Source organism: Cyanistes caeruleus, chromosome 2 (assembly GCF_971803275.1).
Source record: "Cyanistes caeruleus chromosome 2, bCyaCae1.hap1.1, whole genome shotgun sequence".
Lineage (NCBI taxonomy): Eukaryota > Metazoa > Chordata > Aves > Passeriformes > Paridae > Cyanistes > Cyanistes caeruleus.
The window spans coordinates 32897014-32909977 of record NC_141702.1 but is presented as its reverse complement, the minus strand read 5'-3'; the positions used below and the strand labels follow the sequence as shown (position 1 = coordinate 32909977).

Genomic DNA, 12964 nt, shown 5'->3' with positions numbered 1-12964 from the left:
CATGGTCAGGAGCTACATGCTTCTGTGTGACAATAGATTACAGACTAGTCTGATACACCACCAGTGTGTACCATGTCACCAGGAATGACAACTTGCTCTTAAATCTTTGGTTGCCCTCCCAGTTGTGTTGAGCTCCTAGGCAATGCTGCGCAGCTGAGATGTTGCCCTGTTCCTCCTGGTTAGTCTGTTATCATGCTTTGTATCTTGCTCCCAGGATGCACATTGCTCCTCAACAAATGTGCAACCCCCTGCTCATGCTGCAGTGGCCACAGCCATCTACTGCATCAAGTTACGTTCCAAGGCACCAACTGGTATTTGTGGATTTGGAAGCAAACTTTTGTCTGTTGCAGGTGTATGGCAGATTACTTTTTATTGCTAATAAGATCTCAGTTAGGAAAGATCATTGGACCCTTCACTGTGTCATCATCTGCACAAACAAGACCTTTGTTTTTCACACTAGATTTCCATTTTTCCCTCCTAGTAAAAATCTATGGTTATGAGTGTGCGTGGGTTGCACTGTTTCCGCTGTGACTGGAATGGGACCATTCCCACGCTACTTGAAGCTTTGCATTCTTGGCTCCTGAGATTACTTGCAGATAGCTGTGGCCATGTCTTCCTTTGATGAAGGTGTTCTTATCTTAGGTGGGATGTGGAGTGCTTCATCTTGCAACATTTCTGCTCCCTCCCCAGGCAGAGAAAGAGAGAGAGAACACAGGAAGAATGACAACTTGTACTTTCAAAATCACAACCTCATAAGGACAACAGTTGATAACAAGCCCAAGCAAAACCAAACTACTGACTCACCCTCCTCTCTCCTAGCCTACTGAGAAAGATTGAGGATTTCTGCACAAATAGTAACACTGACTTCAATTAGACCCCTTTTTTGTCATTAAAGGAATTGATTTTTTTTTTACACTATGCATTTATTGTAGAAATTTGTCTCCATTTTTCCCCCTGAGCCAGGCTGCTTTTATCAGCAGACCTGTGATAGAAAAGGGGCATATATTTCCTTGTGTGCTTCTATTAATATGAAGTTAAGAACTGCACATTTCACATACCCATACCCTACAATATTGCCCTGCCTGCAAATAAAATTATGTCTGAGATTATGACTTGCAAGTGCTTTCTAGCAAAAGTGAAATTTTAGGTTTTGAATAAAATGGCTTTGTTTCTACAAAAGAGGTAAGAAAGACATTCCACAGGGAAAAAAAAAAAAAAAAACAAAAAAATAAACTTCATAGAAATATTAATATAGATAGTATAGGTAGGACATAGATTTATAAATGTGATGTCCTGTGTGTGCCTTCTTGGTCATTTATGGGCAGGTGAATGACATCACAGAATTATCTTTGCTTCCAAGCCTATATCAGGTTTTTTGTTATTAGAAATACATGTTTAGCTGAAAGCGTAAGTCCAAAACCTACTGTTCAAAGGTCGGGACTGCAAATCCAAGCATGCTTCTGACACTAGTTAGAAGACATTAAAGTTAATATTGCAAGTGAAAACCAGATTCAGACCACTTCTGTAGAGATAGGATTCATTCCATTTTTACCATGTTAAAATTAAGCAGTGAATCTCAAATAGTCAGGTGGGCTCCTTAGCTGTACCAATAGGCAGAAGTAAAGCACTTCATGGTGTGATTCATCCAAAACTGAGGCAGGTGTATGAGAGAAGGGAGACACATCTCCCTCAGAGCATGTCCCTCTCCATGCTCTAGAGAGAGTGCAAGTGACTCTCTTGCAAGATGGATCCCACCACTTGAAATGTCATGTTACTTTTGCTACTGGATCACTGCCTTACTTGGGGCTTACTAAAGCTTGGTCTTCAGTATCTTCTCTATTTATCCTTTCCCTGTAGTGTACAGGTGTTGCCATTATTTTTGTGTGCTGCTCAATTTAGCATAGAACACTGAATTTATTAATTTTCAGTGGGATTCCCTCATGTTCTCAAGTACAGTATTTACTAGCTCTTTACAAAAACTGATTAAAATCTTCAAAGATGTGTCAAAAAAGGAAGTCATTATTATTATATATTATTATATACCGCTTCTTTTTACAAAGGAAAAATGAAAACACCTAGATTAGAGTCGATGAAAGGTTCCTGCACTTCAAGTGTGCACAGACTGATTTTTCAGTGCTTACAGCACTATACATCATTCTGGATGTGTGAGACACAGCCTGTTGTGACCTGGATTGCAACTGTGAGAGCTTTCTCACTTCTGCAAACCATTTTTTTTTTTCCAGGTCTTGTGTTTGCCACTGTGAAAAACCATAACCTTTTACTCCAGTTAACACTGTTAGTGGCAGCTTTTTTCTGGGACAGTACCACTCTGGAATAACGTCACTTCAATTGACGTGGCTGGCCTACACTCTGTAAGGTGTCATTCAACCAACTTCACTGTAAGAGCATTGTTTCTGCCACTGCAGATCCACTTATGTGATGGTGCTGCAATGATGGTGCTGCAACAAAAGCAGCTGACAGCAGCTTCCTCCATTGCACAGTTGTAATAAATTCCCACAGCACACTCAGGCCACTCTTTGCCCCAAGTAAGGCAGGGAGTCCTGAGGGAAAACCACAGGAGTTTGTAATCAGGTCATTAAAAAAGTTTATGATCATATTAAGAAGGAGGCTGGAGTAACATTTCACAAGCAATTTTGAACTTACTTTTTCATTCTTGATATTTCAAATGTGGGTTACTTCTAACAATTTAAAAATATTGTCATAGGCTATTTTGAACAAATCAGCAATGGGAGAGGTGTCCCTGAGCAAAAGCTCTGCCTGGGTCATCAGCAGCAGTAGGTGCTTTATCTGGCACACTTCCAGCAGCTAAGCTCACACTCTAGGTGGTGGCAATACTGTCATCTCCTGGGCACTAGAGGGGGATGGATACACATGCTTTGTTGGTGGATATCACAGCTGGAGAAACAGTGCTTCTGTTTTCAACCCCAGACGCCAAAGAAACTGGTGACAAACCTTTCTTCATTGCTTCTCTCTCCATGTCTCTCCCTCTTTCTCTCTCTTTTTCCTTTTTTTCCTGGAGAAGGGATTTTCTGTTGTCACCCTGTTGCCTTCTGTTAATTTCTGTCTCTGCTTCTTCATTCCAATGGATTATTTCCATTGACTTCTAAAGGCTGTCTGATGCTGTGCAGGGAGAGCTCTTGGCTTTACTCCTAACCTCTGCTTACAATCCCTCACCTCTCCTGTTCCTGCCAGTTTCTTGTACCTGCACAGCCTCCAACTTCATGTGACACTTAAATACAGTAAATACAGGTTCTTCCACTGTCCTCAGCAAGACAGTAGTATCTCAGCCCCTTTGAACAGGATACTGAGATAGATCTGTTGATCTTCTGAAAAAGCTTGTATTCAAAGTATTCAAATACTCATCCATGAATATCAGCTCTAGTGGGAGTTCCATTTGAAGCCTAGTATTTGCCTTCATGGTAGAAGGTGAAGTCATCTTGAAAACCCAAGACATTGACCACAATCTTCCCTATGGAGCACTAGGCACTCTTTTCAGACATGGTTACATAGACTCACACCAGGCTAAAAGAATCATCAGCAACTACAGCATTGTCTTCCAGGTGAGCCAAGCGATGGGAACTTGGCATCGTGCCTTCCAATTCAAGGAGAGCTGAGTTGAAGCTGTTGTACATCATGTAGATAAGGTCGAAGACCTTGAACAGATTTTGATAATAAAGCTGTGAGTAGAGACTGTCTGGTGTCCTCTCATTAGCCTGAAATTCAGGCTACAGAACCATGAACCATGTCCTGGGTTCTGGTTGCTGGTGAGTCATTAAGCAGACCTTTGTGTTATGAAGGTAAGCTGGATTCCACATAGAAATGAGCTCTATTAATAAGTTGCTTCTGTCTCTCTCTTCTCCTTTTTTTTGTTCAGCCTTTTTGCTCCTCTCTCTAAGCCCCCATGACTGTTTACCCGGTACATTTTACCTTTTTCTAAAATTCCTCCCTCTTCCCACTGGGCTGAGGGTATTCCTTCCCCTCTCTACACTCTTCAAACCAGCAGTGGGAGCACCGAGATGAGAGCACAGCCCTTCTTCCCTTTTCCATTGCAGAAGGTGCTGTATATGCAAGGCCAGATGAGCCCTGCTCCTTCTACCCTGGCCTGTGGCTGTGCAAGTGGAGCATCTGTAGTAGAGGTAGAAGCTTATAGGAGTTGGGAGGTGTTTGAACTTGTATGTCTGCTACCAAATGATACTGTAGATATTAAATGTAAAAATTCCAGTTTTGGCTGTATTCCGCTTGCTTAAATCTTAAGAAGCACAGACCGGAACTAATGTTTTCATTCAGCATCACAAACAACTAACCATGGAATATCCTGTTACCCTGCACCAACAGATCTCTGGCACTACTACTGAAGCATTTGAACAAAAGAAAAGCTACTGAAAACTTCTACTCTGAGGGATTTCCATGGAAAATATTAGTCCAAAAATCTGCAGTTCTGAAAAGTTTAGTTAGCTTAGAGACACAGGAACGTGAGTTGTGTTTACTGTGGAGGTTGTTACTTCCATGATCACTACTAGCCAGGGCTTAGCTGGTTTGTCTTGTTTGGGGTTTGCTTCTTCCCCTTTATTTTTGTAATTTACTCCTGGATTAACAACGTGGGAGAAAAATGTGTGTTCTTTTGTCAAAACTGATAAGTACTAAAATCTTAGGATAATTTAAACTTCTTTTTTCCTTAGTTGTTTGACTTCTAGAAGTCCTTTCAACATCCATCTCCTCTGATGTGCATTTTTACATATACATTATACATGTGTACATATATATATATATATATTTACAAGTTCTCTTTCCTTTGACTTTAGCTTAACAGTCTAAGGAATTCTAAGCTATCATACTCTTTGTCTGTCTACCTGTCTGTCAGTTCTCATTTGGTGAATTTGATCCCACTTGCCAATCAAAACTAGGCCGGATCCACTACTGAAAGAACTCAAAAATTCCTTTAAGTTTCATGGAAACCATTGGGAGAGGAATGGGACAGGAATTGGATACAAATATCTTCCCCTGTTGCAGCTAAAGTATAAGCTCAATGTTTTTTTCATCCTGACAGATGGGCAGTCAGCACACACATCACTTGGCACCCACCCCAACACGTGCTGCCTCTTCTCCAGCCAGAGGGGTAGGAGACAGAGACATTTTTGGGGCATGCCATAGTGCATTTGGAGGTGGAGACGTGGAACTCTTGCAGTGAGAGACGTAGGAACAGATTGTACACATCTGCAGGAAACCGTATTTTAGCATTTCTGCTGTCCAAGGAATATCTGACATCTATTTGGAAGGAAGTGAGGGTAATTATAGAAGGGTACAGGCAGGGCTAAAGGGAAAAGGTCTTAAATGTGTAGGAAACTGGGCTACATTAGTTCTGCCGCTTATGGCATGACACAGTAACTTTCAGCCTTTGTTATTCCCATTCTGGAAACAATCCTGAACAGCTTTTGTCCAGTCAACAAATTTTTGATTCATGTTGTTTAGTTCCTTAGTTAGGGAAGGACTTAGTATATAATGGAAGAGGGATTTAATGCCCACAGTTTGCTGCAAGACTTAGAAAAGAACCTATAAGCAAGCATTTACTAAGGGGGAGCTCCATCCAGCAATTACAACCAAGGACTAGAGTTCTCAGTGGAACAGAAAAAGGTTTGAGATTAGGGACTGTCAAGGAAAAGGAAGGAATTATACCGATTTTACCATTGACCAGCCTTTTATGTATCTATCTTCAACTGAATAAAATTTACCATTGCCCTTGTTCCTTAAAGCCAAAAGCATATAGTATAAACAGCTGTAAAAATGATCACTAGAAATAATAGAGTTGAACCTAGCAAAACTGGAAAGTGTGCTCCTAGACACTCTTTAAATACTTAGACTAAGGGTTTTTTAAAGGACACAGTATCATGAAATGCTTGATTTTCTCTGCTTTTAATTCTAAAATGTTACAAAATGACTTCATTGTTGAAGCATATATGGCTTACAAATATGCATCAATGATTTCTTTGAAATGTGTTTATCTAGGTCATAATATTCTCTGACCTCTTCAAAATGAAATATTTTATCACTCAGATGTCATTTGTTTTCCAAGCCAGTCTGGCTTGATATATGGGGTTTCTATAAGTAGTACATTTAGGGTGGCCTCTCCTAGGATGGGCCTGAAGAAGAGCTCCTCAATAGCACCTGCATCAATGTCTCGAAGGGACATGATTAGCTGAAGAATCGAAGAAAACCTGCTGAGGCTTCCATGGAACATTGTTGAGATAAACTCCATCAGGGCTTTCTGAGCTTCCTGCTGCAGTGATTGTACATAAGGGAGCCATCTCAGGACACAACGTTCTGTCAAAACAAGAAGTAAAATAACAAATCCTGAGTAAACACTTCTGTTCTGTGCCCTTTGTAATGATGGGTGTCTGGATTTCTAGCTTATAGCACTACTTTCTCTATAGAAAAAAAAATAAACGCTTTCTAAACATACCTTTTGGAAAAAGAAGATATGTCTAGCTCAATAATTGGAATGAGCATTGAGCAGCACTGTAAGCACATTGGAATCTAGCCCAATACTTTAAAATCCAGCTTTGAACTGGTAACAGCAGGTAATTTTGGCTCAGTACTGAAGAAGTTTTCTAGTGTTGTCTACACACTAAATGATACTGAGATGGTGGTCTGGGCCAGTGGAAATATTCCAGCTCTATCAACATCAGGAGATGGAGATGATGGTTTGGAGCAGTGAGCAGCCTTGCAGTCTGAAGATGTAGGTTTCCAGCATAGCCCCATCTCCATTCTATTGTTGCCCTGCTTACTAGACTAAGCTGAGGCACTGTGGTCCACCATACTATCTAGGTATTTTCATTACAGTCTGAAAAGAGCAAGGGGAGTGCCTCAGCAAGAGGAGTGCCTGAAGAAGGAGAGGTCTTTGCCCTATGGAATCATGATCAAACCTCAATCACATGCCTCCCATAGCATGTGACCTGCTGGCTCACCGAGGGCGTTTGTGGGTGCCAGAACTCGGCGCTAAGGTCTCAGCGCTGTGTTCATTTTTGCCCCTGGAGAGATTGCCTTGCCATGTAGCTCTCAGCAACCTGTTGCCTCCTGCCCTCACTCTTGCAGTCTGGACAGAGGGTAGAACATGCTCTTTGGCATGTTTTACAGTGACTGACTCCATACCTCCCTGGGACAGAGTCTGAATAGCTCACACCAGGTGTGTTTCACACAGGATCATTCATTTCAGTGTAGGAAGTTCAGCACTCTTGCCTAGTGCCCTGTACCAGAGCAAAACCAACCTGGTTGGGTTTCCTTCAGTCTGTATCTGGCTAACTGTTGTCAGCCTTCAGCAGCTCTCTTCTTCCTAGACATCACTGCCAGAGGAGAAGAAGCCTCAGCCAAACCTGCAATCAGGCTAGCCAGAAATCAGAAGTTTGGAAAAGTCATCATCTCCTCCAGGATTACCAGCTGCAAGCTGTGAGGATGGTTCCAAATGTTAGATTTTTCATGGAAAATAAATTGTCAGGATTCTGTGGATTCAGGATGAAGTTGCAATAGTTTATGCCTCTTAAAATATGCTTAATTTCCCCATTTGGTCTTCTTTTCTATGTAACCAAACACTGGTTTTAATTTACATATAATAAGACGCTTCTTGTTCTGAGATCTGTTCTAATAATATTCAGTCAAACACACGTTTCCAGCTGAACTGTAAACCTCTTAAGAGTATCTTTCTTTTTAACAGAAGCCCTGTCACAATCTTGATGGAGTTTTTGAATATATATCTGGGTACATAAATATGTATATGTATAGTACTGATATAATAACAGCACTGTTTTTCACTGGTCCTATCTCTTCACTGTGCAGTCCCAATTGCTCTTCAGACAACTGTCAAAAACACCAAAATGTTTTCACCATGCCTTGTGCTGTTCCTGTGTGGCAGAACAGTCCTACCTGCTCCTTCCTTTGACTTGTTGCCTGGGTCCAAGTAGAAAAGGTCTTGCAGCTGGACCATCCACCCAGAGGTACTGAGACAGCTCCAAAGCCACCCAGCCAAAGCTCCCCTGGGAAGAGTGGGGATGCCAGTATGTTCTGGAGAGTCTGGATTCTGTTGATGCAAGGTGCCGGTTTCCCCTCAGGGGCTGGTGTGCAATTTCTCGTTTGCAGGTTCTTGCTGGCCCAGATGTGGTCAATCAGTAATGCAGCTAGAGCCTCCCACACAGGTGCTGCACAGATTCTGTTGCTATTTCCAGCTCTGGGGCCCTCAGCATAAGAAGGACATGGACCTGCTAGAATGACTCCAGACAAGGGCCCTGAAGATGATCAGAGGGCTGGAGCACCTCTCCTTTAAACACAGGCTGTGGGAGTTGGGATTGTTCATCCTGGAGAGGAAAGGGTTGGGAAAGACCTTAGAGCAGCCTTCTGCTACCTAAAGGGCTTCACAAGAAAGCTGGACTGGGACTTTTTACAGGGGCCTGTAATGATTGGAGAAGGGGGAATGGCCTTGGGCTGAAAGAAGGTAAGTAGGCTTAGGTCAGATGTGTAGGCAAAAATCCTTTACTGTGAAAGTGGTAAGGTGTTGGAACACCTTGCCCAGAGATGTTGTGAATGCCCCAGAAGCTGGCCAGAAGGCCAGGCTGGATGGAACCTGGTCTAGATGTCCCTCCCAATGATGGGGGGGTTGGACTAGATGATCTTTAGGGTCCCTTCCAACCCAAACATTCTATTATTCTAGTAGGAGGACCTACACTCCATCGTGCTGCCTGCTACCCTCTTGCCAGAGGGATTTTTCTAATCATAGTAAGCACAACATCCATGCCACAAGAAATCACTTAGGGTACAAGCAAACCTTTGCAGAGTTGTCATGCTTCTTATCCAAGTGATGGCTGCTACAGCTGCATGCCTGAATGTCCTGTTGAGCTCCAGCTCAGGATCCAGCTCTGGACCATTCTGGACCTGGCTCTTCCCCATTGTTTTGGTCAGTTTTGTGGTCTCAACAGAAGTAAAACATTAAGGTAATGAGGTACTACATAATCCAAAAGTGAGTTAGATTACCATTGTAACTGCTGGTGACTTCCTGAAATCTTTTTAGAACTGAGGCCCACAAAAATAGTAGCATTTTGCCAAATATTAAGCTAAAAATCAAAAAGTTTGAAAACATCTTGCAAATATGTAGAAAACATTTTCTGAGTTTGGTGGAAACTGTTGAAAAACTATTAAAAGTAATAGTTTTGAAACAAGAACTGTACAGATTTGTTTGCAGCAAAGGGTGGTTTGGGGTGTGTATAAGACCTGAGTACTTGTTTCAGCCCAGAGTTGGATGACAACTCTGTTTCTTATGGAGGCTTAACTGAATCTAAGCTTAACTGATGCTGTCCAGGCTGTCTTCTGCAGCTTATGGAGAAATACTCCAGAGAATAGGGTCATCCCACCTAACTGCTGAGTGTCATTCCTGAAAGTGTGGAATGTGTCTGCAGACAGCATCGAGGGCTGCTGGCTCTCTCATACAGCACCCTGGGGAAGCAGCAGCTTCCTGCTTCTGCTACTTTCTCCTTAAGCAAAAATTGTATTTTACTCACAGAGAAAATTAAAATTCCAGCTTGTTAAACTGTGTAAGCTGCTGCAAATGAGGCCTTTCTCCTCTTATCATCCCCCTGGATATAACCAGTGATTCCTTTTAGCCTGATTTTATTGTGAAAAAAGGTTGAACTGAAACAAGCTCCTCTGGTTTGATGCTGCTGCATAGACACTCAAGGCAACACCAAGCATCTGGATGACATTACACCTCAAGAATCAGAATCTGAATCCCATTGGAAACAAATACAAAGTCACACAGCCTTTGAGCAGCCTATAAACCATCCACCACAAGAAATATAATGGAATAACTGAAGCATTCAAGTATGCTTTTGGTGCAGTCCCAAGTACAGCACACTGCTGACAGTGCAGTCAACACTTTGATTGCTGTGGAAGGAGGCGGGGATCTGAGCCAGAGCAGGCTGGAGTCAATAAGTCTTTCCATTTGCTTTAGTGTACTTAGAGCTCAGCTGTTAATGACTCATGCACTCCATGGTGCTGACCGAGGCAACCTTCCTTCCTAAGGAGCCTGAACTTGGGATCAGAAGTGAGAGGATGCAATCAGTAGTCTTAGTTTGCTCTGTGACTGCTGTACCAGGCTTTTAATATAAAGATACTAAATTATACAAATGAAGGATATGCATACATAAAAGCTGTGTAACCTCAACACAGCCTCCTTTTTCCTGATGAAAATCAGACGGTTATCTTCTCCAGTGTTCATGTTACTGAGGAAGCCTTTGTTAAATTACTTCTAAAGCTCACATCACGTGCCCATGCACCATCTCTCCTTTGCTGTGATGTGAGGGTGAGGCTGCTGTATCACCTTTGAACAGGAAGTCAATTTGAGGTTACACACATAATTCTTTACTACTTAAAATTTGTCTGATAGAGATTGTTTTGGCTTACAGTGGGTGACATCCTGCACGTTTCCAAAGAACCAAAATAAACCACATCAGGCAGAAAAAACTGTTAAATCATGGAATACAGGTTTTTGAGGACATTTAGTTATATTCATAGAAAAGAGTAAAAATAAACATTTGTCTATACATAAATAAAAATGCCAAATATCTTTCTAGATCATATACATATATTCATTTGTGTCTTTTCTGGAAGGACTTACCAGAATTAAAAAGAATCATTCCTTTAAGATAGGCATATTCTTTTGCACTTATGTCCAGATCCCAGAATTTCCACAATAAATTCTTCATCTTCTGAACTTCTGCTAAAGATGCTCCTGCTGATGAGCTGCCCAGTTCATTCATAGCTGTTGAAGACTGATTGAGGAGGATTTTTTTCAATAAACTGGTGGCTGGGATCTCTCTCAGGTCAAAATCCACCCCTTCTTGTGCCATGCCCAGGACAAAAAGAGGGGCCCAGTTCCGTTGTATGAGGACAAACTGATCCTCCCAAGGCATGTGATAAAAAGAAGGTAAGTTTCTAATAAAAATTGAAGTCTTCAACAGCACTTCAAAAGCTCTTCTGCATGTGGCTTCTGGTGTTCTCAGGACAACTCTTCTCCTGTCCAAACAAGGGCAGCCTTTGCTTCTTGTGGAGCTGTGGGGACTGCAATGCTGCTGGTGCCACTTGGTCTCACTTCCATGCTCTTTGTTAAGGATCTGGTACAGGATGCTTTTAGAATGGTGTGTCTCACACTGACATTTCCCAGATTTCTCAGCTGGGATCTTGGCGGCCATGGAGGCAGAGTTCCCTGTGGCAGGAAACAGCATGTCTGCAGCTAAGCATCAGCAGCAGGAGAGGGCATTTCTGCCACACAGGGAGGCACTGTACAGCTATATACACATGGGCAGGTGCTGAAAAGAGATATGACCCTGATCCACAAGGTTACCTTGAACTTTACCTGCACCAGTGTGTTTTGAACGAGGCGTGGCTGCAAGCTGCTGGCGTCCCTGGGCTGCTGTAGCCCCAGGGGAGTGGGTGGCATGGGCCAGTCCCAGGGGCAGTCCTGGGGATGGAAATCCTATGTTTCAGAATTACCTCATGTTTCTGTGAGATTTGAGAGAAACTTTAGAAAAGGTAAGCTGTTGGAGCTCATGACAGTGCTCTCTCTTGCATTTCACAAATGATAATTTCAAACACAGAATGTGAGGGCTTAGAGTCAAAGAATTGATTATGTTGGAAAAGACCCTTCAGATCATCGAGTCCCACCATTTACACAGCACTGCCAAGTCCACCACTAATCCATGTCCTCAAGTTCCACATTAACATGCTTCTAAGTGCCTCCAGGAATGGTGACTCTACCCTGAGCAGCCTAGGCATCAGGGCATTGATGCAAAACAAGACATCCAGTATAGTTTCCTCCTTCAGAATATTTTTTCCAGACAGGTTTGTAATTAAATTTTCCTCATGAAAACTGATGAATAAAAAATGGCAATTCATACTACCGTACATGTGAACTTTTGTAGCAGCTCAAGAGCTGAATGATTGTATTGTCAGAACTCTTCAGTCAACATCAGGGAACACTAAGCAACAGGAATGAAAGTAACTCAGCCTTAATAAGAAGACATTGATACTTCAAATTTTTGTTACTTCACACTCCACTCTCTTGCTTGCTCTTATACAGGGGAAAAGGTACTAAGTTTTTTTTTCACCAAGCATGATGTTTATGCATTCCTACCATCTGGGATTTTAGCATGTCTTAGCAAAACTGAGCATTAAAAACAACAGCTTGAAGGTCTTCATCTGCCAGATCTCCAAGCCTTTGGTGTGTAAAGGCCCCCCCACCACCACCAGATGCATAACTGCAAATTTGTGTTTTGCTGCACCAGGTTGGTTTTTTTTTTTCCATGCTGGGCCAATTTAAAAATTACATTTCTTTACCTCTTCCTGATATATATGTTGCAAAATTTTCCCCTTCTGAAGAGAGGAAAATGGAGGAAGAGATGACTGCTCAAAAGTTGATAATATTAGGAGTGTAATGCTGCTGAGGTGCAGATACTGCCCACTGCTGTGGAGGTCCAAGGCACACACAGCACTGAATATCTGGTGGTATTTGCTTGTCCACCTCTCCATTCATTCAACAGCTCCCTGTTGCTGTTCATTGCTGGGATATCAAAGAGCTTTGTAAATTAAATGACACAACAACAGAGAAGTCCCCAGGATGTCTGCAGAAAGTCCCATGCTTTTTATTCATGACGTAAAATTTAAGCTGGGCTGAGATTCAATGGAATGAATTCCAGTTACTGGGCCATTGCCATCGGAGGTTCAGTGTGAATTACCTTGATTGGCTAATGGCTGTACTAGAAAGAGAGGCTGAGCTCACTAAAATCATTCTTGCAAAGTGTTTGCTTGTGAAAAGAAGTTCTGTCTCCTAACTGCTGGTGAGCGTGGTGATGTTTCAGTAATCTAGGCAGCAGAGTTCTGAGCAGCCCAGCTCCTGTGCTCCAAGAGC

The 12964-nt window shown here is 42.2% G+C and overlaps 1 protein-coding gene across 1 annotated transcript; it reads right to left on the bottom strand.

Moving 5' to 3' along the window:
* Positions 1 to 5915: 5915 nt before the first annotated feature.
* LOC111925782 (nuclear receptor subfamily 0 group B member 2-like) lies at positions 5916 to 11354 on the bottom strand. Its single transcript, XM_023922324.2, has 2 exons — positions 10676 to 11354; positions 5916 to 6339 (listed from the first exon to the last, which is right to left on the bottom strand). Exons 1-2 carry the CDS (start codon positions 11280 to 11282, stop codon positions 6065 to 6067), a joined length of 882 nt encoding a protein of 293 aa, XP_023778092.2. The 5' UTR covers positions 11283 to 11354; the 3' UTR covers positions 5916 to 6064.
* Between the last annotated feature and the right edge of the window lie 1610 nt (positions 11355 to 12964).